Genomic DNA, 27647 nt, shown 5'->3' on the forward strand with positions numbered 1-27647 from the left:
CAAATAGAAAGAGGAGACAAATAGAACACAAAACCATCAAAATTACCTTGGTTAATGTACAATTAGTGGATGCATAAGAAAAACGACTCATCTCAAAAACAGCGCAGTGCGCGAACTAATGAAAGGCACTGGCCATAAACATTGTTTCATTCAATTTCGTTCGAGGAGTCAAAATAACTAAATATAAAAAAAAAGACAAAAAGTAAATGAAAGAAATAGTGCAAAAATTGGATCGAGTTCGCCTTCGGAATGAATTATTGGGATCTCTAAGACGCCGCAAGGTGATTTTTTAAATAAAAAGGTTGCTTATTACATGAGCGTCGCGACGCTTTATAAGCTAAGCTTTCATTGTTTAGGACTCCTCTTTTGAACTTGAGTAGGCTTCGAATCATTTTAAGACAAATTGGTGTTAAAATTCCATTAGAGAGAGAGAGAGAGATAAAGAAGAAGAAGAAGAAGAAGAGAGAGAGAGATAAAGAAGAAGAAGAAGAAGAAGAAGAAGAAGAAGAAGAGAGAGATGAAGAAGGAGAGAGAGAGAGAGAGAGAGAGAGAGAGAGAGAGAGAGAGAGAGAGAGAGAGAGAGAGAGAGAGCTAGGTCACTTATGATAAACATAAACTTATCAGACAATTCATCTAAAACACACTTTCATTGACCAGAGCAGATGATCTCACGCACAGAAGCAGTGTGAGAGCAATATGAAAAAGTGACCGAAATTCCTGCTTGAAGGCTTGCAACTTGAAGAAACAAAATTATATGCCAGCAGATTGCCGAAAAACAGCCACCGTTGACCCCAATGAACGACGTGGGATTAAACAAATTAGTGCAAAATGAGACAGGCGAAGAGTCAAAAAGTGTTCAAATTGGTCGGCAGTTTCATTAGATTCGATAAATGAGGTGAAATCAATCTTTTAATTTGAGGACAATCAACTGAATTCTAAAAGGAGTCAGAATTATTTTGAGTCAGAACAAAAAAACACAAGCGGAAATGGAACAATCAAATTGAAAAATGGCACCAGTTTCCGCACATTTTTCATTTGACTTATAGTATTAAATTGCTGCCAATAGTTCAACTGCTTGAAATTGTGATTGAGAGGAAATTTTCGATCACGCAAAACGCAAAAAGTCAAGGGAGTAAGAGTCACTCGAAAAGTCAAAATTGTCAAGCAAAAATTTTGCATAAAGGCACACACGTTTATAATAATTGCTACGAACATAGCAGGACAAGTCCGAATCACAATTTCACATTATAATCAAAACATGACCAGACAATTTCACGTTATAATCAAATAATGACCAGGCAAAACGCATAAAGTCAAGGGCGTAAAATGTTTAAAAATCATACAAAAAAGCTATTATCTCAAATCATTAAGTAGATTTGTCTATGCTTCGTTAGCAACCAGTGACACTTATTAATAATGCGACTAAGTTGTTAGAGGACTGAGCAAGAAATTTGGCACATTCACTAAATTTTTGAAAGACTATTTGTGTCAGTCATAGAAAACACGCTCTGAACTAGCGCAGTTAATTCAAATTAATTAGGCCTCATTAATAGCGAATGAGATCTGTCAACATTGAGATGGAGCGAGCAGACAAAAACAACACTAAATACCAACATCCTTAACCATATTACAAAACTTTAGAAGTCAAAAAAAACTTCAAGCATTCCTAATTACTGAAAGCGGGCCAACAGAAATACAAACGAACGCAATTGATTTGCAAATAAGGAAAAGGTTAAGGTTTACAAAATCAATTATTTCGAAAACAAATCATATCTTGGTCAACAAAAACCCTAAAAAGTTGGAGCCAATGGATTGCCCAAAACGAAGCGGCACAAGAAGGCCATTGAAAACTGCTACGTTTAAGACAGAGTGATCAGACCGCCAGAAAAACAACAAATACACGTAAGATGCAAAAGCCAACTATTTTCTCAAACAAAATTCGAAATCATGAAAACCATTATTAATATAACCGACTAACGTCGGTTGAATTTTTCTCAAGCGACTGGCAAGCGATTGCCTTCGTCAGTAGCTAGCCAGAGTTTAGTGAGGTTAGCTTTAGCTTAATTGAAGGGGCGCGCGGTGAGCGCAGCGGGGGGCGCACCGCAGCGTGGGAGGGGGTGCAACAGTGGCTTGGGGGGACTGGTGTGGGGGCGGTGGGTGGGGCTGTGGGATCGATTTCTAAGAACCGCTCTTCACACCATAATATGAGTCTCCAAAACAGTTTCTGTGAATCACACACTTGGAGACTATTGAGCTGAAAGGCTCTAAGGGAACTTATGCCCACTGGGCGCTACCTCTTGATCATGTTTCAGAGGACGAAAACTTGAACGGGTCAGACAAAAAATCGGTCAAGCAAAAAATTGCTTGAAAAAGACAAACAGGATTAATATAATTGCTACAAACTGCATTTGAGAGAAATTAGCACTGATTTCCTAAAAAGTGCTGGTTAAGTCATTTATGGAAAAAAAATTCTGTTATAATTCAGCTCTAATAAGGAAAATAGATCATGACATCACGCCATATAACAACAGCTGAAGTGCATCATCAACAAGGAGTTAAGGAGAGAGAGAGAGAGAGAGAGAGAGAGAGAGAGAGAGGAGAGAGAGAGAGAGAGAGAGAGGGAGAGAGAGAGAGAGAGAGAGAGCGCGATAGGTGAGAAAGATAAAAAGTGAAAAAAAGACCAGGAAGGGAACCCCAACCGACAACGAAAGAGAGAGAGAGAAAGAGAGAGAGAGCTAGGAACAATTTCCACAATGAGATTCAACTCCGCAACTTCTTGTTTTCTAGCCGTGTTAGTATTTAAATATAAAAAACTGAAAGAGAAAAATTCAAAAAAAAGATTCTATATTTTGCAGCGAAAAAAATGTTCAATAGCACTTGTTATCTCTGGAGTTCTGTCATGTAACCCATCTGCAAGAATTAAAAAGTTTTGTTGGCCAGTAATGATTGTTAAACTCTGATTGCAAATTTTTTTTAAACTTTATAAACAGTTTGTGATATTAATATCTTCCGAACTATTTCATTGTCTTAAGAGAAAATCCAGTATCCCTATTTGAAGCCTTAAATAGTCTCACTGGCTCAAAGATCCATAAACTTGAAACATAATAAATTTTCGAAAATTTGAAAATTTAAATTTTACTACAGAACTACTTAGAATCGGGTCACTGAAAAATTGATAACCAATCTGTTAGCTCCAGAAAATATGCAGCAGGTTATTATTAAACCTCGAAGGAGGTCTCTGGGCCCCTGTTGCCGGAAAAACAAAAAAAAAATTGCAAATTTTCAAAAAATTACTTAAATTCGTGATACTCTGCAGTAAACTTTATCAAGCCGTAGCGTAGATTCCTTGGCTCTAGGCGCTAGACAAGCCTAAAAAGTGACATGAAAAGAATTTATAAAAAATAGCTAAAATTTGAGATATTAAAAAGTTCAAAACTATTTCAAGGCCAATCCAAATTTTACAGTAAATTATTATCCAACCCTTAAGGACCACTGAGGCCGAAAAAATCTGAACATTGACAATAAATGTCCAAAAAATTGGAAAAAATGCAAGTTTTGTAAAAAAAAAACGCTAAAAATCGTTATTTTAAATCTTGAAAAACATTTCATTACATCTAAAAACTATACAGTTACCTATTATCAAACCTTGGAGGTTTCTTGGCTCTTGAGAATGGAGAAACCAAAATAACAAAAGTTCAAGAGTTCAAAAACTTCGTTCAAGAGCAATTAAACATAGCAGGACAAGTCCGAATCACAATTTCACAATATAATCAAATAGTGACCAGACAATTTTTAGAGCAACATCAAACTAAGACAGACAAACATAACCGACTAACTTTGGGCGAATTGCTCTCAAACAACGGGCTAGCGGTTGGCTTCGGTAGTAGCCTGCTGGAACTCACGTATGCTAGAACTAGGGGGCTTGCGCCGAGTGTGCCGGGGATAGCGTAGGGGGTCAAGCGATGGCGATAGATGGGGAGGTTTGTCGAGTGATGGGTGGGAGGTTTGTCAATCAAAGCAATATAACAAGTTTAGAAGTCATGAAACAAACATTAGCACTTCCTTTTTGTGAAAAAAGGGACAAAAATAGTATCAAATGAATGCAAGAGTCAACAATTCAGAAAACTCTCAAAATGAATGGCATCTAAGTCAATAAAAACGATAGCTGCATCCAATAAAGGATTAAACTCAAGCCGCACTAGAAGTCGATTATAAAATGTTTAAAACTCATAGAAATAAAAGCTATTATCTCAATTCATTAAGTAGATTTGTCTATGCTTTGTTAGCAACCAGTGACACTTATTAATAATGCGACTAAGTTATTAGAGGACTGAGCAAGAAATGTGGCACATCACTAATTTTTTGGAAAACTATTTGTGTCAGTCATAGAAAGCATGCTTTGAACTAGCCCAGTTAATTCAATTTGATTAGGCCTCATAATTAGCGAATGAGATCTGTCAACATTGAGATGGAGCAAGTAGACAAAAACAACACTAAATACCAACATCCTTAACCATATTACAAAACTTTAGAAGTCAAAAAAAACTTCAAGCATTCCTAATTACTGAAAGCGGGCCAACAGAAATACAAACGAACGCAATTGATTTCCAAATAAGGAAAAGGTTAAGGTTTACAAAAAAACTTATTTTGAAAACAAATCATATCTTGGTCACCAAAAACCCTAAAACGTTGGAGCCAATAGATTGCCCAAAACGAAGCGGCACAAGAAGGCCAATGAAAACTGCTACGTTTAAGACAGAGTGATCAGACCGCAAGAAAAACAGAAAATACCGCAAGAAAATGCAAAAGCCAAATATTTTCTCAAACAAAATTCGAAATTATGAAAACTATTATTAACATAACCGACTAACGTCAGTTGAAATTGTTCTCAAGCGACCGGCGAGCGATTGCCTTCGTCAGTAGCTAGCCAGAGTTTAGCGAGGTTAGCTTTAGCTTAAATGAAGGGGCGTGCGGCGAGCGCAGCGGGGGGTGCACCGCAGTGGGGGGAGGGGGTGCAACAGTGGCTTGGGGGGGACTGATGTGGGGGCTGTGGGATCGATTTCTGAGAACCGCCCTTCACACCATAATATAAGCCTCCAAAACAGTTTCTGTGAATCACATACTTGGAGACTATTGAGCTGAAAGGCTCTAAGTGAACTTAATGCCCACTGGTTGCTACCTCTTGATCCCGTTTCCGAGGACGAAAACTTGAACGGGTCAGACAAAAAATCGGTCAAGCAAAAAAATCCATGAAAAAGACAAACAGGAGTAATATATTTGCTACAAACTGCATTTGAGAGCAATTAGCACTTATTTCCTAAAAAGTGCTGGTTAAGTCATTTATGGAGAAAATTCCATTATAATTCAGCTTTAATAAGGATAATAGATCATGACATCACGCAACATAACAACAGCTGAAGTGCATCATCAACAAAGAGTTAAGGCGAGAGAGAGAGAGAGAGAGAGAGAGAGAGAGGGAGAGAGAGAGAGAGCGATAGGTGAGAAAGATAAAAAGTGAAAAAAAAGGACCAGGAAGGGAACCCCAACCGACAACGAAAGAGAGAGAGAGAGAGAGAGAGAGAGAGAGAGAGAGAGCTAGGAACAATTTCCACAATGAGATTCAACTCCGCAACTTCTTGTTTTCTAGCCGTGTTAGTATTTAATTATAAAAAACTGAAAGAGAAAAATTCAAAAAAAAAGATTCTATATTTTGCAGCGAAAAAAATGTTCAATAGCACTTGTTATCTCTGGAGTTCTGTCATGTAACCCATCTGCAAGAATTAAAAAATTTGTTGGCCAGTAATGATTGTTAAACTCAGAAAAGAACAAAAAACTTCAAAAAAATTGCAAATTTTTTTTAAACTTTATAAACAATTTGTGATAATAATATCTTCAGAACCATTTCATTGTCTTAAGAGAAAATCCAGTATCCCTATTTGAAGCCTTAAATAGTCTCACTGGCTCAAAGATCCATAAACTTGAAACAAAATAAATTTTCGAAAATTTGAAAATTTAAATTTTACTACAGAACTGCTTAGAATCGGGTCACTGAAAAATTGATAACCAATCTGTTAGCTCCAGAAAATATGCAGCAGGTTATTATTAAACCTCGAAGGAGGTCTCTGGGCCCCTGTTGCCGGATTGGTTAGCTAAAATTTGTGATATTAAAAATTTCAAAACTATTCCAAGGCGAAACCAATTTTTACAGTAACTTATTAACCAACCCTTAAGGACCACTGAGGCCGAAAAAATCTGAATATTGACAATAAATGTCCAAAAATTGAAAAAAAATTGCAAGTTTTGTCAAAAAACGCTACAAATCGTAATTTTAAATCTTGAAAAACATTTCATTACATCTATAAACTATACAGTAACCTATTATCAAACCTTAGAGGTTTTTTTGCTCTTGAGGATGGAGAAACCAAAATAACAAAAAATCAAGAGTCCAAAAACTTCGTTCAGGAGCAATTAAACATAGCAGGACAAGTCCAAATCACAATTTCACAATGTAATCAAATAATGACCAGACAATTTTAAGAGCAACATCAAACTAAGACAGACAAACATAACCGACTGACTTCGGGCGAAATGCTCTCAAACAACCAGCTAGCGGTTGGCTTCGGTAGTAGCCTGCTGGAACTCACGTATGCTAGAACTAGGGGGCTTGCGCCGAGTGTGCCGGGGATAGCGGAGGGGGTCAAGCGATGGCGATAGATGGGGAGGTTTGTCGAGTGATGGGTGGGAGGTTTGTCAATCAAAGCAATATAACAAGTTTAGAAGTCATGAAACAAAAAATAGCATTTCCTTTTTGTGAAAAAAAGGGACAAAAAGAGCATAAAATGAATGCAAGAATCAACAACGCACTAGAAGTCCAACGAAAACTTATATTCGAGATTAGGCGAATAGACCACAAGAAAATTAACGCAAAGGGGAAAGTTCAAAAAATCCACCTTTCTGAAAATAAAAAGTTTAAAACTCATAGAAATAAAAGCTATTATCTCAAATCATTAAGTAGATTTGTCTATGCTTAGTTAGCAACCAGTGACACTTATTAATAATAGGACTAAGTTGTTAGAGGACTGAGCAAGAAATGTGGCACATCACTAATTTTTTGGAAAACTATTTGTGTCAGTCATAGAAAGCATGCTTTGAACTAGCCCAGTTAATTCAATTTAATTAGGCCTCATATTTAGCGAACGAGATCTGTCAACATTGAGATTGAGCAAGCAGACAAAAATAACACTAAATACCAACATCCTTAACCATATTACAAAACTTTAGAAGTCAAAAAAAACTTCAAGCATTCCTAATTACTGAAAGCGGGCCAACAGATATACAAACGAATGCAATTGATTTCCAAATAAGGAAAAGGTAAGGTTTACAAAAAATCTTATTGCGAAAACAAATCATATCTTGGTCACCAAAAATGCTAAAAAGTTGGAGCCAATGGATTGCCCAAAACGAAGCGGCACAAGGCCGATGAAAACTGCTACGTTTAAGACAGAGTTATCAGACCGCAAGAAAACAGCAAATACAAGTAAGATGCAAAAGCCAACTATTTTCCTAAACAAAATTCGAAATCATGAAAAACATTATTAACATAACCGACTAACGTCGGTTGAATTGTTCAATCGACTGGCGAGCGATCGCCTTCGTCAGTAGCTAGCCAGAGTTTAGTGAGGTTAGCTTTAGCTTAATTGAAGGGGCGCGCGGGGAGCGCAGCAGGGGGTGCACCGCAGTGGGGGTAGGGGTGCAACAGTGGCTTGGGGGGATTGATGTGGGGGCAGTGGGTGGGGCTGTGGGATTGATTTCTAAGAACCGCCCTTCACACCATAATATGAGGCTCCAAAACAGTTTCTGTGAATCACATACTTGGAGACTATTGAGCTGAAAGGCTCTAAGGGAACTTAATGCCCACTGGGCGCTACCTCTTGATCCTGTTTCCGAGAACGAAAACTTGAACGGGTCAGACAAAAAATCGGTGAAGCAAAAAATTGCTTGAAAAAGACAAACTGATTAATATAATTGCTACAAACTGCATTTGAGAGAAATTAGCACTGATTTCCTAAAAAGTGCTGGTTAAGTCATTTATGAAAAAAACTCTATTATAAATCAACTTTAAAAAGGATAATAGATAATGACATCACGCCACATAACAACAGCTGAAGTGCATCATCAACAAAGAGTTAACGCGAGAGAGAGAGAGAGAGAGAGAGAGAGAGAGCGATAATGTGAGAAAGATAAAACGTGAAAAAAAGACAAGGAAGGAAACCCCAACCGACAAAGAGAGAGAGAGAGAGAGAGAGAGAGAGAGAGAGAGAGAGCTGGGAACAATTTCCATGATGAGATTCAACTCCGCAACTTCTAGTTTTCTAGCCGTGTTAGTATTTAAATAAAATAAACTAAAAGAGAAAAATTCCAAAAAAAGTTTCTAGATTTTGCAGCGAAAAAAATGTTCAATAGCACTCATTATCTCTGGAGTTCAGTCAGGTAACCCATCTGCAAGAATTAAAACGTTTTGTTGGCCAGTAATGATCGTTAAACTCTAATCGTTAAACTTAAATTTTCAGAACAATTGCAAAGTTTAATGAATTTTTGCAAAAAAAAACTGTTATAATAATACCTTCAGAACCATTTCATTGTCTTAAGAGAAAATCCAGTATCCCTATTTCAAGCCTTAAACAGCTTCACTGGCTCAAAGATCTAAAAACTTGAAACATGATAAACTTTCGAAAATTTGGAAATTTAAATTTTACTACAGAACTGCTTAGAATCGGGTCATTGAAAAATTAATAACCAATCTGTTAGCTCCAGAAAATATGCAGCAGGTTATTATTAAACCTCGAAGGAGGTCTCTGGGCCCCTGTTGCCGGAAAAACAAAATAAAAAAAATTGCAAATTTTCAAAAAATTACTTAAATTCGTGATACTCTGCAGTAAACTTTATCAAGCCGTAGCGTAGATTCCTTGGCTCTAGGCGCTAGACAAGCCTAAAAAGTGACATGAAAAGAATTTATGAAAAAATAGCTAAAATTTGTGATATTAAAAATTTCAAAACTATTCCAAGGCGAATCCAATTTTTACAGTAACTTATTAACCAACCCTTAAGGACCACTGAGGCCGAAAAAATCTGAATATTGACAATAAATGTCCAAAAATTGAAAAAAATTGCAAGTTTTGTCAAAAAACGCTACAAATCGTAATTTTAAATCTTGAAAAACATTTCATTACATCTAAAAACTATACACTTATTATCAAACCTTGGAGGTTTCTTGGCTCTTGCGGATAGAGAAACCAAAATTACAAAAGTTTTCCAAAAACTTGAAAATTGCAAGCTTTAAAAAAAATGCAAAATTTTCCATTGCCAATAAAAATTTTTCAGTAACTTATTTTCAAACTCGTTCGGAGGTTTTCTGACCCCTGAGGCTGAAAGAAGCTGAATAAAACCAATAAATGTCAAAAAATAATGAAAATGCAAGTTTTATGAAATGTTGAAATTTGTAATATTAAAATCTTTAAAAACATTCCATTACATCTAGAAACTATGCAGTAACCTATTGTCGGACCCAAAAGCATGTTCCTTGGCTCTTGAGGCCGACTAAATCTAAAAGCCCATAAAAACGCAAAAACTTGTGATAAAAAGTTGAAAACTATCCCATTACAAATTAAAAAATTTCAGTAACTATTTATCAAACCCTCAAGCAGGTTTTCTGGCCCCTTGGTCTGGAAAGACTTGAATACTAAAAAATAAATGTCAAGATTGAAAAAATAGCACGTTTTCGAAAAACTGCCAAAATCCGTGATGTTAAAATGTTGAAGCCATTCCATTTCCACTAGAAACTATGCAGCAACCTATCATCGAACCCTAGGAGGAGGTTCCTTGACACCTAGAGCTGAAAATCAAAAATTGTGAAAATTAGTACAAATTTGTGTGCTTTTAGCGAGCGGTTGTTCGTCAATGGCTAGCCACGGGGGAGGGGGATGGGGCAAAAGCGCGGTGGGGGTGGGTGGACGCAATAGTGGTGAGACATAAACCTCTATGAACCGCCCTTCAAACCATAAGTATAGGTCTCCAAATCAGTTTGAGTTGAAAGGCTCTAAGAGCACTTAATGCCCGCTGGGCGCTACCTGTTATCCCGTATTTGAGGACGAAAAACCAAATGGATCAGACCAAAACTCGGTCAAGCAAAATATCGCATAAAAAAGACCGACAGGACTAACATAAATGCTGCAAACTTCGTTTGAGAACAATTAATCATCGGAAGCAACGAAAATAGATTCCTCTATTACTAATTAGCAACCCATGAAACATGTCATTTATGAGATCAACAGAAAAGACAAAAAACAACCAATTACTGCAAAAAAATCGCTATTTTTTGCAAAACAAAATTACAACAAAATTGGATATAACTATATGCTTATTTGCAACCAAAGACGTCATTAATGAGTGTGATAAAAATATGAAAACGTGTTCAAAAATGAGATAGTACAACAAATACTCGAAGAACTCAAACTTTCACTAAACTTGTTTAACAACGAACAGCATACAAGTCAGAGCAAAAATCTGGAAAAACTCGACAATATTTCTTCACAATTATTGTCAAAAGCATAGAAAGCATTACCTTTAAACCGATACAATTAAAACATAGCCGGCAGATTGCCTAAATAGCTGCGAAAAAATAGATTTGCGTGCCTCATAATAGAGATGAAATAGATAGATATAAATTGAAAAAGTTATCAACGCCGCCCGAAAAGATATGTAAATAGCATTTAGCGATAAATTAATAGAGCTTTTCAAATGTCATTCCAAACAATGCTTTTTATTTGGGACGTTTGCTACGCATATGAGTTCCTCTGACCTTAATTAAATTGAAATTCAACTTAAGTTTAAAGTGCAACAGTCATCTTGTTGAAAGAGGAAAGTCACGTATGATCAAAATCTAATCACTATAATCACCTAAAAACTGTTGTGATCTGAAAACCTAGAGAGAGTGAGAAAAGAGGCCACACGCTCTTAAAACCATGAGTGAGAGGAAGTCATTCAGTAGAAGATTTTTTAGCTTTGTTGTGTCAACAATTGCAATACGAAAAGAGAGCGTCAATGACGACGCAAAAAACATAGAAGTTTCGGTCTACAATTCAAAGAATTTTTATTAACTAAACAAAAAAACTAGACATAGAATGGACTATGACTGGATTCGGAGAAGCATTCAGAAAAAATTTTTTTCAATTATAAAAGCTAAGAACACCGCCAAATAGCTTCGCTCAGCTTCGCAGCTATAATCAAATAAGTCATTCGCCATAAGCTAGGTATAAGATCTCTCACTTAAAAGATTATGACAGAACAGTAAAAAGTACAACAAATACTCGAAAACTCAAACTCACTATAAAAAATTTTGAGAACAAATAGCGTGAAAGTAATGAAAACTATTAGCTATGAACTCGAATCATCAATTAGGTTCATTTACGCCTCACATGCAACCAACGAGACCATCAGACAACGCCAGATGAATTGCTCTCGAAAAGAGGGCGAGGAAAACAATTAAGAAGGAAGCAGATGCTTGCAAGACATTTCTATGGTGCAAAAAACTCCTGTCTCGGGTGGGGTTCGAACCCGCAACTTTTCGGATCACAGTTCGCGACATTAAACTCTACACCGTACGCGCTATGTACGGTCATCACTCGCAGTCGCTCTCATTCTAGCAGACCTAATTTCAGAATGCGCACAATTCGAATAACTTAAACATAACCGACTAACGTCGGGCGAATTGCTCTCAAACAACCGGCGAGCGGTTGGCTTCGTCAGTAGGTAGCCACGGGGAGGGGGGGGGGGGGGGGTGTACCGGGGGCAACACTGGGTTGGGGGCAACATCGCGGGGAGTGGAGGCAACTAAATAACGAGTTTTGATTACCTAATGCAATTTGACTTAACGACTGGGCTTTATATGTTTATCTAGCAGACTTCTTTTCCGAATCGGGCAACTCGAATCACCTAAAAAATCTCACACAAAAAAAAGATTAAAAAAAGTGAAATAAAAACATAACCGGCAGTATTCTAGCGGGCAGTTGCTGCCATTTCAAAAAATCGTTTTAAAAACGCATTTTAAACATCTCTTGTTTCTCCTACGCTTTACAGTCGCTTTCGTTTTGAAAAGCAAAACAGGTCAGGGAAATAAAAAAGCTTGGAAAGTTGGAACAAAGCAGGCAATTTGCCGGAAAATAGCCGCCGTTGCCCGTTTGACGCACATTAGGATTGACCCAGAACATGAAAAATCTAAGAGCTTTAAACTGACAGAGCTTTCTGCATACTCAGGTAGATTCTCAACTTTAAAGAGCTTTGATAACCTAATGCAATATGACTTAATGACCGGGTTTTATTTGTTTATACTGTTTCATTTGATTTTGCACTTTGACAGTATTCACTACGTTACGTAATTCAATGAGTGAAAGAATTTAATCCATTCAGTTGAAACAGTGAGTGAGGAAAGTTAGAAGTCAAACGTGAAATTCGTGACTTACGGAAAACAAAAAACGAGATCAAAAGGTAAAGCGAATTAAAAAAAAGTGAGGCTGACGTCGGCTAGTAAAAAGGTCAGGCAAACCATTTGCAAAATATACTCACGCTTACAATAGTTCTCTAAACTTTGTTGGAGAGCAATTAATAAAAACATAGCTGAGGACAAGATGTTTTATTTTGATAAGGAATCTGTAAAAGTTATTGCTGCTTCTAGTAGCTGCCCTCAAATAACCTTCATTTAGACTGACACACATTACATTCACTTGATATTATCTCTGTCTTAAAGTAAAGAAAAGTCAATTTCTGTGAGTTAAGTGAGGAAAAATGAGGAAGTCATTTTTGAGAGTGAGGTAAGTCACGTGTGACCAAAATTTAATCAGGCAAATGAACAAAAAAAGCGCTCCACTAACAAAAAAGCGTTCCACTATGAGGTAGAAATGACGTCACGCGGAATGAACACAAAGCAGATTTGAAGTGGTTGTGATGTCATATGGTTGTAACAAAAATCTCGACAATTAAAAAAACCAAGAGAAGGCTAAAAGTAGCCTCAGCTATTTCTTCTCTTGAGTGCTATTAAAATAATACACATGCGTTCTAATTTAGCCTATTTGCGATTACTTGAATTCATCAACGGGCAGCTAATTTGTACTTTGTAAAACTGGGGGGGGGGCTTCAGTATAATGACGTTCAGTATAATGTAAAAAAAAAACACAGCCGGAAAGTCCAGACCAACAATTCAAAGAATTTTCATTGACTGAACTTAAATCTAGAACTTGAATGGACTATGACTGGATTAGGTAAAACATTTGGTAAAAATAAAGTGAATATGACGCATGTGAACAAAAAACACTCGCCTGAAATTGAATTTTTGTTCAAACACCGTTTTCTCACTCAACTTTAGGTTAGAGCGAAAATATTTCACGCCGCAAAACCACTCGCTTTTTCGCTCTACGTCCTGTTTCGGAGTGACCAAAATCTTCGCTTCAATTTGACTTCAGAAATCGCAAAAATGTGAGAACAGATCTTAAAAAATCATAGCCGGAACAATTCCGGAAACGACTCGGAGTATAAAAACTGACAATCCGTACTCACCTGAAGAACATCCAACTTCATTACACTAAACATTTTGAACCAATAACAGAGACATTTACATGAGAAAACAAATTGACGAAAAAAGCATCTGATAAAATTTTCATCAAGTTGCGACTCCAAAAGTACAGTTAAGACTTGGTAAAACAAAAACACAGCTAGTTTGTAACATCATATCATGATAAGAAAAGACAATCTAAAAAGATCATACAGAAAAAACCGAGCAAAGAAAATTGATGGCAAAGGAAAAAAACATAGCTGGCAAGTTGCAATACCTTCATAGATCTGTAGTCTCAAAAAGACAGACCAAAAAAGAAACATTCTTTTCATTAAGGGCTGAGATGTTAAATTCTGCTTAAGAATCCGTATAACTTATTCGTAAGAGTTCTACTCTAGTGATACTGTGACACCACTTAGATTTTGTACTTGAAATATTTACATCGTTCCCAATCACAGTTTCAATATATTAGCTTTACAGCACATATGAGTTCCTTTGACCTTAAACAAATTCAAACTAATCTTAAGTTTTAAAGTGCAAAAGTCATTTTATTGAGTGAGGTAAGTCATGTATGATCAAAATCTAATCACTCAAATAACCTCAAAACTTTTGCTAAAATGAGAGAGAAATGACGTCACGCGCGCAAATGCCAAAAATGAGAGGAATAAGTCATTCAGAAAATTTGACTTTTTCAGCTTTGCTGTGTGAACAAATGTAAAACGAAGAGCGTCAGACGACGAAACAAAAAACATAGCAGGACAAGTACTGACGTACAATTCAAAGAATTTTCATTGACTAAAAAGAAAACTAGACCAAGAAGGGACTATGAATGGATTGGGAAAACCATTTAGAAAAAAATCCGATCCAAAAAATCGAAAAAAACTATAAAATCAAAGTGAAATTGCCGCATGTGAACAAAAAACCACTAGCAAGAAAGCGAATTTTTGTTCGAACACCGTTTTCTCACTCTACTTTAAATTTAGAGCGAAAAAATTTCACGCCGCAAAACCACTCGCTTTTTCGCTCCACTTCCTGTTTCGGCGAATTCTTTTGACGTCATATGGCGGTCACAAAAACCTTGACGACCACATACAACATAGCAGGACAACTCCTGACAAAATTCGAAGAATATTCACTGTCTAAACAAAAGACTAGACCTATAATGAATAAAAAACCAATTGAAAAACCACTTAGAAAAAAATTCGACCAAAAAGTTGGAAAAAATAGGCGAAAATTAAAGTCAAATTGCCGCATGTGAACAAAAAGTTACGATCGATTTCTTGTTCATACACCCATTTCTCACTCTACGTAAAAATTGGCGTGAAAAAAAAACTACGCTGCAAAACCAATCGCGTTTTCGCTCAATTTCCCTTGTTGGATCGCTCAAAATTCAAATTGTCAAAAATCAGGAAAATGTGTGCACAGATCTAAAAAAAAGACAGCCCCCAAATCTAATTCAAATTCTTTGAATTGTTAAAACTAGGAGCGCAATAATAGCCTGCTGAGGAGATGAGGGTGGCTATTAATACGTGGTTACATCAGTACAACGTACTTTATTCTGGTAAAAAAAACTACTAGCGAGAAAGCCGATTCTTGTTCAAACACCATTTTTTCACTCTGCTTTAAAATTAGAGCGAAAAAATTTCACGCCGCAAAACCACTCGCTTTTTCGCTCCACTTCCTGTTTCGGCGTGACCAAAATCACTACTCCAATTTGACTTCAAAAATCATGAAAATGTGTGAACAGATCTTGAAAAAAATATAGCAGGAAGAATTCCGGAAACGACTCGAAGTGAAAATCCATTTAAACGCCATCCAACTACTCATCAAACAAAACGTGCCTTCACTAATTTATGATTATCTTGAAACAAAGTCATGAAACAATTAAGTAAAAACAATAAAATCAAACCTGTTAAAATATGATAAAAAATCTGATCAAATTTTGTTATAAAATGAGATCCCAAAATAACTATCTCTGCCAAAATAACTTCATCAAAACAACTAGTACTTAAAAAAACCACTTGTGATTTTTGAAAAAAAACTTTAAGCTAAATTATGAAAAAAAGCTCTTAAAAACAACTTTCACTGAAAAACTGGAAAAAGTTACTAAATTTTTAATATTTCAAAAAACATATTAATCAAGAGAAAATTTCCCTTCAGCCAATAGGGTATCCAGATGCTCGCAAAACAATAGGCAAGTCATAATAGGCAAAGAAACTTAGCTAAGAACAGAAAAAACTAAAAACCGCAAAAAATTCAGAAAAATAGTTCAAATTTTCGCCATTTTTTTGTCATATTTCACAAAAAAATAATTCTTACCCACAAAACTGTAACCAATTGTTATCATAAATTTTCTCAAGTAGAAGGGGTTTCTTCAATACCCATTTGAGCCAGTAAAACAAAATAATCGTCAAAAAAACGCAAAAGTTAGCCCGAAAATCAGCAAAATACATTAAAAACCTCCGAATTATCATAAAATTCATATGAATTTCCAGAAACCTTCAAACCACTACCGAAACCAGCCTAAAATTAAAACAAAATCATAAAAAAAACCTCTTAACCAAAATAAATGAAAAAAACTGCTTTAAAATGCCGCACGTGAACAAAAAATTTCGCTCGCTAAGAGAAAAATTTTTTCACACATCAATTTCTCGCTCTCTCAAAAACAGCGGTGTGAACAAAAACCACTCTCTTTTCGCTCCGCTCTTCACTTTTGTTCAGCACCAAAATCACTCCAAATTTTTTCACGCGTTTCATTTCCCGCTCCAAAATTCACTCCAAAAATTGATTTAAAAAAGGACTTCTCCATTACTCTTTTTCGAGTCGTAAAAAAGACAGCGCCCCAATACAATTCAAATTCTTTGAATTGTAAAAAGGACTTCTCCAATACTCCTCTTGGAGTCGTAAAAAAGACAGCGCCCCAATACAAATCAAATTCTTTGAATTGTAAAAAAAACCAGGAGCACCGCAATATAGCTACGCTCAGCTTACAGCTTCGCAGCTATAAAAAGACAGCGCCCAATACAATTCAAATTCTTTGAATTGTAAAACCAAGAGCACCGCAATATAGCTCTCCGCTCAGCTTATAGCTTCGCAGCTATAAAAAGAATATCCACAGTAAAACATCCTTTTAATTCAGCGTTTTCCATTGCTAATAGATTGAGAACATAAGTTTCAGAAAGTATGGTAATAGAGAGGAGTCTAACTTTCCCCCCTGAAGACAGGACATGGTGGTGTCCTTCATCAGTGACGACACCAAGTAGCAATTGTTCCTCCAGAAAGTCATCCAATCTCTGCTCCTCGTTCAACTCGAACTCACTCGCAGCCACATCAACACTCCATGTGTCACTGTTGTTGTCATCACCCGCCACGTGCAACAGACTCGTGTCCAGTCCTAAAAATCACATAAAAAGCTTTTGAAACGCATCGGTCTTCAGCAGGTTCAAAAATTCGCCCCAAATTTTATCTGCTTTTTAGGCTCAAATATCAATGAAGCTCAACGCTTTTTTAGGTTCTCAGGCGCTCCAAAATCATTCTCCAAAAAATTCTGTCTATATTCACTTTAAATCAGCAATAATAGATACTGAAGGAAACAAATCGATTGTATCTAAAAGTATTGCTAAATATAGACTCAAATATTTTATTTGAATAAATGAGACCTCTATGGCTGCAAATGCAAGCTGTTCTTATACCTCCAATAGCACCAAGAGCATCGTCATCGTCAACATTATGGCCATCATCACGGTCATCGTCCAGACTGCGGTTTAAGTCTACACCCCTTCCTTCTCTCTCATCGTCCAAGTCCCTGTCAACTTCATCTCTCATGTTATCACTTCGACGCCTTTCGTCTCTCGAGGAAGAAGAAGGTCTTCGGTTGCCGAGACGTTGTCCATGACTGCTTGGATGATTTGAGGAGGACGAGGGTACGTTAAGGTTCGAAGTATCGTCAGGTACGCTTGCCAAACTGAGAGCAGAAGAACGCGAGACAGCCACGTCCAGAGAGGTTGCTCTCAGACTACCCGAAAGCTCACAATCTTCCATGATTTCCTTAAACCATACATTAGTGAACATAATCCAGAACACAATTACACTATTGGTTCTCACAACGGAGGTTTGTACTTACCAACCCAACGAAAATTCTGACACACGGGTAACGCATAACAGCGTATTGTTCTGATTGGCTAATTAAAGTTTGGCTAATTATAGATTGATTTTTCAAAATAAAGCCTGCTTCTTCGGTTAGATTCAAAACAAGCTTTAACAAAAAACTTGCAAAATTATGATAATTTTGAGACAAAGATAGGCTTTAAGTTTTCAGTAGTTTACCTAAAGATTTTTGCAATATCTCACTCTGTTTCTCTTTCTCTCTGCCAACTCTATGCACATAGAAAACTCGCTCAACTATGTAATTCTAGCAATCAATTTCATAATGTTTCACGATAAATATGAAATATTAGTTTCAACTTTGAAACAAATTTTAAACTTAACCTCATTTTTCACTTTGTTAAAAAATCTTTTCACTCCTATCTGAAACCTCATTAAAATTTTAGTCTTTTTGCTTGCTTATTAAAAATTTGACGGCCCGGCATTCTCCATAGCGGCAACTTTCAAATATAGCCGACAGAATAAATGCTGATGTCTTAAAACATGTTAAACAGACACAACATCATTTGAAGTTCATAAATTTGAATTGCAGGAGTCTAAATCGCAAACGCGGAGATCTAAAAATTTTATTCGGCGATTAATACAATGATAGGTTTGACCGAGGTCTGGCTTTCCTCGGAAAATGGTACCAAAGTATGAGAAATAGACAGTAAAAAGCTTGTTTCCTTTAGATGTGACCGCAATTTAAGCCAACCAGCAGAAAACTGAGGCGGTGGTGTCATGCTACATGTGTCTAAATGTCTTTATCCGAGAACTAGAAACAATTTTAAAATGAACACCAGCTTTGAAGCTCTGTTTTTATAAATCTCCGTTGCAAATAAAAAACTAATCGTTGACGTAGTCTACAATCCATAAAATCATTAAGTTCTAATTTTTTGGATGAATTAGTATTCAAGATTGACAAAATTTCTACTATGGGATGTGAATGTCCTGATGGGCGATTTCAATATTAATTATCTAAAAATGAACGAACAGTCTTCTTTAGATACAATTCTAACGCCATGTAGCTTGCGACCATGTAATCAATCTGCTCCAACTATGCAAAAATTTACTTCATTAGTAGATTATATAATTACAGACGATACATCAGACACGCATAGAACCAAAATTTTGAAAATTTATTTGAAAACCGATCATCTTGCAAGGATTCTATTTTCTAATTTTAGAATGAAGCTCAAGAAATTGCCCACCACGAAGTTACTCTTTGATAAAAAACATTACTCGAAAGAAAAATTTTTGAGCAACTCTGAATTGGGCGTATTTATATTGCCTTGACAATGCTTGTCATAAACTCGAATATTTCATCATTATAATGACTCCTGTATTAAACACAAATTCGCTAAGGAAACGCGTTTTCAAAAGAAAAAATAAAAAAACTTAAAGCTTCAAAGCGACAGTTTGGTGAAAGATTTAGTTAAGTGTCTGATTCCTTAATAGAAATGAACTTTTGAATTCTATGAGAAACTCAACAAAGATATCAACAGAAATTTTTCGCCAAAGCGATTCTTTTGGAGATTACATGTGGGAAAATTTTAAAATAGGCAAATTAACTTATAAAATTTTCAGGCTAGGTGAATTCTTCTGCAAAACAAACACGCTAGCAGCAGCAAATTTTAGGAAGTCATTCAATAGCTAGCATCTAGTACGCGCACATGATCAGTTTCAGTTCGGATTCATTGCATGATTTGAGCTAAAAAAGACCTGAAGTCTTTAAATAGTAGAACCAATGGGACCCTCATGACCCTCAAGGACACTGACGAACGTTATCAGCAGTTTCATCAGTGAACAAACATTTCCCAACAACTTTAAAACCGCATATGTTACTCCTCTGTTCAAAAAAATGATCCTGATATTCCTGAGAACCATAGGCCTATCTCAGTGACATCTTCTCTATCTAAAGTTTTTGAGAAACTGCTGCAAAAACAAATCGTTCAGTTTTTGCGTAACGAATGCTGCTATTCAGAAACGCAATTCGGTTCCAGAAACAATCATTCAGCAATTGATGCTCTTTTGTATTGCACCGAATCGTTTCGACTGGCTATTGACAATAACAAGATCATCACAGCTGCTCTTCTTGATTTATTATAGCTTTTGATTCCATCAAGCATAATATTTTGAAAGAAAAGTTGATTTCCATGAATTTTAGCGAAAATGCTCTTGAACTACTGGCAAATTGATTGGATTTTAAAGACCATTACTTCAAAAAAATATGAATCATCGAGAGATTTGAAACAAAAATTTGAAATATTGCCAGCCACTCAATGTTTGAAATATAAAAGGACCTTCCATATGTGCAAAATATTTAGCGGTCATCTACCAGCATCTCGGAAAATTACGTAACCAGTGTTACGATTTACAATAGATTTTGATACAATGACCTGCAATGCAATCCGATCAAGATGAGGAAAACAATGATAATTAACCACGTGCTGAAACCAAATATTCATAATTTCAAACGATATTATCACATTCACTTGGTCTTTTCGAGCTTGAGATTCTTAAGCATAAAGCGTTATAATAAAGCATTTCTAAGCAAGTGATTCAATTAATGTTGCACCGCAACATTTGGTCCGCCGACAAATAGGTTGAGGATAAAATAGTCAAAGCATTAGGCACCAAAAGCATTAACTCTCTCAAAAAAAAATTAGCAAAAAATCTAAAAGGGGAAACTTAAAGGGGAAGTTAAAAGCGGACCCCCCACTAGATAACACATCCCCCCTCATGTTATACAAGTTGATTAACTTGTATAACAAGGTTGATTAACCTAATTCTGAGACCCGGTAAAGTTATCTAGTGGGAGAACTATATCTCAAGGGTTACAAAAACTTTTTTGTGAAACTTCGGGGAAAACGATCTCTTTCTCAGTTCTCGAGGAGAACTCAAAATTTTTAGTTTAGGTTTGCTCCCCCGAAGTAATAGCACTAAGTTCGCGCGCAAAAATTGGCCGCATTTTTTGAAGGGGGGATTATGTGAAACCCGATTTCCCATCTTTTGCGTTCTTTTAGTGTGTTTTTAGCTTTCAGCACAGCAAAATCCACGAAAAAGACAAACGAAACTAATACGAATAAAGACCAGCATCAAAGACACGAAAAAAACGCCCACAAAGGCAACAGCAAGTCAAAATTTCAAATCTTGAAATGCAGAAACAGTCGCGGGGATCACACCGCAGCGTTGCTACAAGGTTTAACAATGAGGCTGAAAATATCATGTCAAAAGATCTAGACACCATTTCAGAAGCAGACATCAACAGACTAAATCAGGTAGCAACACTTCTCACCCAAAAGCAGAATTTTCTGGTAACTTTGAACCAAGAACTTCAACAGAACTTGACGGAGGCGGAAGCACTGGACAATGACATTCCGGAATCCGAGGAAGTTGATGACAAGTTGACACAGAACATTGATGCAATCAAACGCTTCACGAAACGTTTTGAGGGACCTTCAACAGCAGCAGATACTTCAACACCATCTACTTCAACGCTCTCCGATGCTATGAGGAACTCAGCCAACATCAAGTTACCAAAACTCAATCTGCCAGTTTTTTCGGGTAATTATATGGAATGGACTTCGTTCTTTGATTTGTTCAAAGCAGCAGTCATCGACAACAGTTCTCTTCAAGGAAGTCAGAAGTTGCAGTATCTGAAAGCATCTGTAAAAGGTGATGCCGCCAAACTGCTTGCCTCGATACCAGTTACCGATCACAATTTCGCCATTGCTATGAATACTCTGATAAACAGATACGAGAACAAGAGGATCATCATTCGCACTCACCTGCATTCAATTGTTTCGTATCGATCACTGACAACCCATAATGCCAGAGACTTAAGAAATTTAATTGAAGCAATGGACGAACATCGACTTGCCTTGCAGAATTTGGGAGAACCAGTCAATAGTCAAGACATGTTTTTTGTTTACTTGATCAGTGAGAAGCTGCCTACAGAGACAAGAAAACAATGGGAGCTGTCTTCAAAAGGCAAGGAACCTCAAAGGTATGCAGAGCTCAGACTTTTCTTAGAAGAACGCGCACAAGCACTCGAGGCAACAGCGCCAAATGGAGTAGGAGCGACAAAAACTCAAATGAACGGGAACCAACGACATTTGCACACACATTTGGCGACTTCCGAGCAACAATGCGAATGTTGTGAAGAAACACACAAAATTTTCAAATGCGGAAAGTTCAAGAAACTTTCAGTGAGGGAACGTGCAGAGCTGATAAAGGTTAGAAAACTCTGTTTCAATTGTCTGCGACCGGGACACAGATCAGAAGATTGTGATGGATCGAAATGCAAGCAATATGGTAGAAAACATCATACTCTTCTTCATCGTGAAAACATTCACAACAAAAACACCAATCAGCAAACAACTAGCGGAACAACCAGCACTCAAGCAAATGACAAACAGAAGAACAACGCTATAACAACAACAGCAATTGCAAAAGCTAAGGATGAAAACAAGTTCACAGGAGCTTTGACTCAACGAACTTCAGAAGAAGTCTTTCTTCAAACCGCAATTGTTGCCGTTAATGTTCACGGCGAGACAATTTTACTTAGGGCACTTCTAGACTCAGCTTCACAAAACAACCTTATAACTGAATCAGCAGTACAAAGGTTACAATTGAAGAAGAAAAGCAGCAACACAAAAGTTTTTTGACTAGGTGGGACGGTTCAAGACAACAAAGGTCGCGTGGACGTTCTTATCTCATCAAGGAACAGATCGTCCACTGTCAATATACGTGCGTCAGTTTTGACAAAAATGACTGATAATCTGCCATCACGGTTCATTGACACCAGCCAATGGGAAACAGTAAAGGAGTTGGAGCTTGCTGACCCAGACTTCAACAAGCCGTCATCAATTGACCTCTTGATCGGAGCATCTCATTATGAAGATATAATGATTGGTAACAATCGACTAAAGGAAGCTAACTGTGGAATAACATATAGGCTATCAATGTTCGGTTGGGTCGTTATTCGAAGGCAACAGACAGACAAAACCTATACAAACGATCTGCAGACTTTCTTTGTTTCTTCAGAGCCAGAAAATTTGCAGCGTTTTTGGGAAATAGAAGAAGTTCCAGCAGCGCAGCTTTGGACAGCCGAAGAAAAACGCTGCGATGATCACTTCAAGGAAACAACTAGAAGAAGCCCTGAAGGTCGCTTCATAGTGAAACTTCCCTTCAAGAAAGAGACAAAAGCATTGGGAGATTCACTTCAACAAGCCAAAAAACGACTCCGCAGTCTTCTATTCAGATTGGAAAGACAACCCGACCTTTATAAGAGATACGCAGAATTCATTGGAGAGTTTTTTCATCTCGGACACATGGAGAAAGTTCCAACATCAGAACTTGTCAAGCCTGTCGAAAACTGCTACTATCTTTGTCATCATTGAGTGTTCAAGGAGTCAAGGAGTCAAGCACTACAACCAAGGATCCGCAAAGACAACAACAGGAGTATCTCTCAACGACAGACTCATGGTCGGACCAAAAATTCAGAAAGACCTTTTCAGCATTCTTGTTCGATTTCGATTACACCAAGTAGCACTTTCTGCTGATATTGCAAAAATGTATAGGCAAGTGGAATTGGACAAGGAAGACAAAGATTATCACCGATTATTGTGGAAAGATCCAAATTCAGAGGCGATTGAAACTTATCGTATGACTCGGGTAACATACGGCATTGCGTCTTCGTCTTTTCATTCAATTCGACCACTACAAGTTCTTGCCGAAGAAACAACAAACACTAAACTTCGTTTGTCACTAACTGATATGTATGTGGATGACCTACTTACAGGATGCGAAGATTCAGAAGCCGCAGAGAAGCTTCAGGACGCCATTATTACGCTTCTTGCTTCAGCAGGTTTTGATATACGGAAATGGGTATCTAGCGACTCAAAACTTGTATCAAGACTAGCTGCCACTTTCAGAGAAACGGAAGACGAGAAGATAATTGAAAGCGAAGACTATGCCATTAAGACGCTTGGGATAAGGTGGAATCCAAATCCTGATCAATTTGGTTTCACAGTAAAACTTGACAAGGGAACTCCATTTACAAAACGGCAAATCCTCTCAGAAGTTTCACGTTTATTTGACCCACTCGGATGGCTATCACCAACGACTATTCAACATAAATCCTTTGTTCAACTGTTGTGGATGGACAAACTTAGCTGGGATCAACCTTTATTGGACCCAATTCTACAGCAGTACCTGCGACTTCGAGCACAACTGAAGGATCTTGAAAAAATTAGTCCTCAACGGAAGGTTCTCAAGCCAGCCACGAAATCAGATTTGCAGTTGCACGTCTTTTGCGACGCCTCTACTACAGCTTATGCTGCTGTCGTTTTCATCAGACAGGAGACAGACAATTTCATTGAAACAAAAATGCTTACAGCAAAGACAAGAGTTGCACCAATCAAATCAGTTTCTGAGCCAAGGTTGGAACTTTGTGCTGCTCTGCTAGGAGCTAAGCTTGTTGAGGCAGTGACAAATGCTATTAGCGATGAACGGTTTCCAACTCCGAAGGTTTTTGCGTGGTCAGATTCTACAGTTACAATTGCCTGGCTACAAGATTATCCGAGGAAATGGAAAACATTTGTCGCCAACCGAGTAGCGAAAATACAAGAAATTATTCCAGCCAGTAGTTGGAAATATGTTGCAACAGAAGATAATCCAGCGGATTGTGCTTCCAGAGGATTAGCAGCAGCTGATTTGATGAGCCATAAGCTTTGGTGGGATGGACCAGAGTGGTTGCGGCAACCTGAAAACGCCTGGCCTTCACTTGACATTTTGTCACCTACAGGAGAAGAGACCAAAAAAGAAGTAAAGGTGCAATCTGAAAACGTGAAAATGATTTCATCAAAAGAAGATTACGCAATTTTTTTGATGATAAATCGGCATTCGTCAATACATAAAGTTACAAGGATATTTACCTATGTCCAAAAGTTCAGCAGTATCAGGAGAAGAATTCAATCTTCAAAAGCGAAACAACGGACAACAAAAATGTCGAACAGCATAAAAGCATGCTCTTCAACGCCAAACGAAAGGACTGATAGTAATGAGTCTACGTCTCAACCAATGATCTGGACTTATAATTCAGTCTCTTTACAAGGGAAAGATTTATACGAAGGACAACTTCAACTGTACAGCTTCATACAGCGAAACTTTCTTCATGAATACAAGATCATCATGAATCAGCCCACTGAAGATGCAAACAACAGCAGCAGAGATGCGACAAAACAATACGTTCAGCAACGTATCAAATCCACTGGACCAGAGGGGGTTGGTGGTATAGGTAGGGCCGGGGGCCCAGGTGCTTACATCAACACCAGGATTGGCAAGGGCACGGGGATCTCTTTAGTTACCAATGGTCCTCAACACTTAGGTAGGACCGGAGGCCCGGGATGTCTTGTCAGCGCCAAGGGAGCAGACGAAAATTGGAGCTCAAGTTCAGCCGGTACTCCTGAGGTTATAGGTAGGGCCGGGGGCCCAGGTAGTCTTAGTCTTGTCAGCGCTGGGAGCGCAGATGATAATGTTTCTACTACCAATTCCTTAGGTATAGGTAGGGCCGGGGGCCCAGGTAGTCTTGTCAGCGCCGGGGACGCAGGTGAAAATGCGAGCTCAGTTTCTATTACCAATTCCTTAGGTATAGGGAGGGCCGGGGGCCCAGGATGTCATGACAGCGTAGAAGCTGTCGGGGTCTCAAGGGATGATGTCAGACATGGTATAGGTAGGGCCGGGGGCCCAGGTGCTTACATCAACACCAGGATTGGCAAGGGCACGGGGATCTCTTTAGTTACCAATGGTCCTCAACACTTAGGTAGGACCGGAGGCCCGGGATGTCTTGTCAGCGCCAAGGGAGCAGACGAAAATTGGAGCTCAAGTTCAGCCGGTACTCCTGAGGTTATAGGTAGGGCCGGGGGCCCAGGTAGTCTTAGTCTTGTCAGCGCTGGGAGCGCAGATGATAATGTTTCTACTACCAATTCCTTAGGTATAGGTAGGGCCGGGGGCCCAGGTAGTCTTGTCAGCGCCGGGGACGCAGGTGAAAATGCGAGCTCAGTTTCTATTACCAATTCCTTAGGTATAGGGAGGGCCGGGGGCCCAGGATGTCATGACAGCGTAGAAGCTGTCGGGGTCTCAAGGGATGATGTCAGACATGGTATAGGTTGGGCCGGGGGCCCTGGGGATCAACTGTACATCGTATCTACCGGGAATACAGACAATTCTAGCGAAACAGCACATCAATTCAACAAAGATGACACCAGAGAAAAAAATGTTTCGTTAACGCCTATGCAGCAGCCACTAAAGGGAGACACAGAAGACGAAAATTTCCTAGAAGCAGCAGTCTCAACAGCCTTTCACCATTTTTTGATGAAGAAAATAAAGTGATTCGAGTTGGGGGACGCCTAGCCAATTCACCTTACACAATAGACCGAAAAGTTCTTATTCCAAGAAAATCGCCAATCACTGAAATGCTTATTCGAGAAGCACACGAGAAAAATCTTCATGGAGGACCTCAACTGACGTTATACACGCTTCGACGAAATATTTGGATACCTGGAGGGCTTTCTGTAGTGAAGGGTGTCTTATACAGATGCAAGCCATGTATCCGATTTGATGCCAAATTGTTACAGCCTCAGATGGGAGATCTACCTCGAGAACGAGTAGTGCCGTCATTTGCGTTCAGTCACTGCGGACTCGACTATTGTGGACCATTCTACACAAAAAATGGAACTCGAACGCTTTTGAAAACATACGTTGCAATTTTCATTTGCTTCAGTACGAAGGCAGTTCACATAGAGCCAGTTATGTCTCTGACCAAGGACGACTGTCTTGCAGCCATTAAAAGATTTGTGTCTCGTCGAGGTATTCCTGATGAAATATACAGCAACAACTCAACAACTTTCATTGGGACCAAGGGAGAGTTGGAGTTTCGACAAGCCTTAGCTACGCACGAGTTTGAAGATTTGATATCAACGTTCGGCAAGGAGAACAATATTACTTGGCTTACTATTCCGCCGAGAACACCAAATTTTGGAGGACTATGGGAGGTCGCTGTCAAATCTTTGAAACGCCACATGTACCGCAGCATTGGAAGAACAAAATTGTTTTTTGAAGACTTCACAACACTGTTGACACAAATTGAAGCAATCTTAAATTCAAGGCCTATTACGTCCGTTTCAAATGATCCCAATGATGCCTTAGCACTTACACCAGGACACTTTTTGATAGGACGACCAATCACAGCATTGCCTGAACCAAAAACAACAGGAAAAGAAACAATTTCATTGACACGACAGAAGAAGAGGATGGACAATCTTATCAGAGACTTTTGGAAGAAGTGGTCAACAGAATATTTGTCGAATTTACAACAACGGAAAAAATGGCAAACGGGACAACCAAATATTGACATCAATGATGTAGTAATAATCAAGGAAGAGAACACACCACCCACTCAGTGGCCAATGGGACGAATAACAAAGGTCTTTGATGGAAATGATAAAATAGTTCGAGTTGTTGAACTGAAGACATCATCTGGACTATTTATACGACCAGTCAACAAGCTTGTCTTGTTAATGAAAGAGGATATTGACATGCCGTCATTAAGATCTGACAAAGAAAATGACACAGACGAAGAATGAACAACAGAGAATACAGACGAGGAATGACAGCAAGAAAATGTAAATTACAATTTTACAAAACTGGCAGACAATAACTCATTGAATTTAAGAAAGTATCGATAAACTTGTGATGGGTTGCTGAGAAAAACTATTTACCACATTTGACCACGTAACCAGAAAGCCAGTTTCAATGATATATTAATAAAGATGAACCAGTTCAAGGAGGCCGGTATGTTACGATTTACAATAGATTTTGATACAATTACCTTCAA

The 27647-nt window shown here is 37.9% G+C and overlaps 1 protein-coding gene across 1 annotated transcript in view; it reads right to left on the minus strand.

The window, feature by feature from the left end:
• LOC142345736 (uncharacterized) overlaps positions 1-27647 on the minus strand; it is a 160978-nt gene that overhangs the window by 39733 nt on the left and 93598 nt on the right. Inside the window, exons 11-12 of the mRNA XM_075398032.1 lie at positions 17296-17650; positions 16810-16997 (exon numbers count right to left, since the gene is read on the minus strand). Coding sequence (XP_075254147.1) covers positions 16810-16997; positions 17296-17650 — 543 coding nt within the window. The remainder of the gene's footprint in view (positions 1-16809; positions 16998-17295; positions 17651-27647) is intronic.

The sequence above is a fragment of the Convolutriloba macropyga genome, chromosome 9, assembly GCF_964194025.1.
Source record: "Convolutriloba macropyga chromosome 9, txConMacr16.3, whole genome shotgun sequence".
Lineage (NCBI taxonomy): Eukaryota > Metazoa > Xenacoelomorpha > Acoela > Convolutidae > Convolutriloba > Convolutriloba macropyga.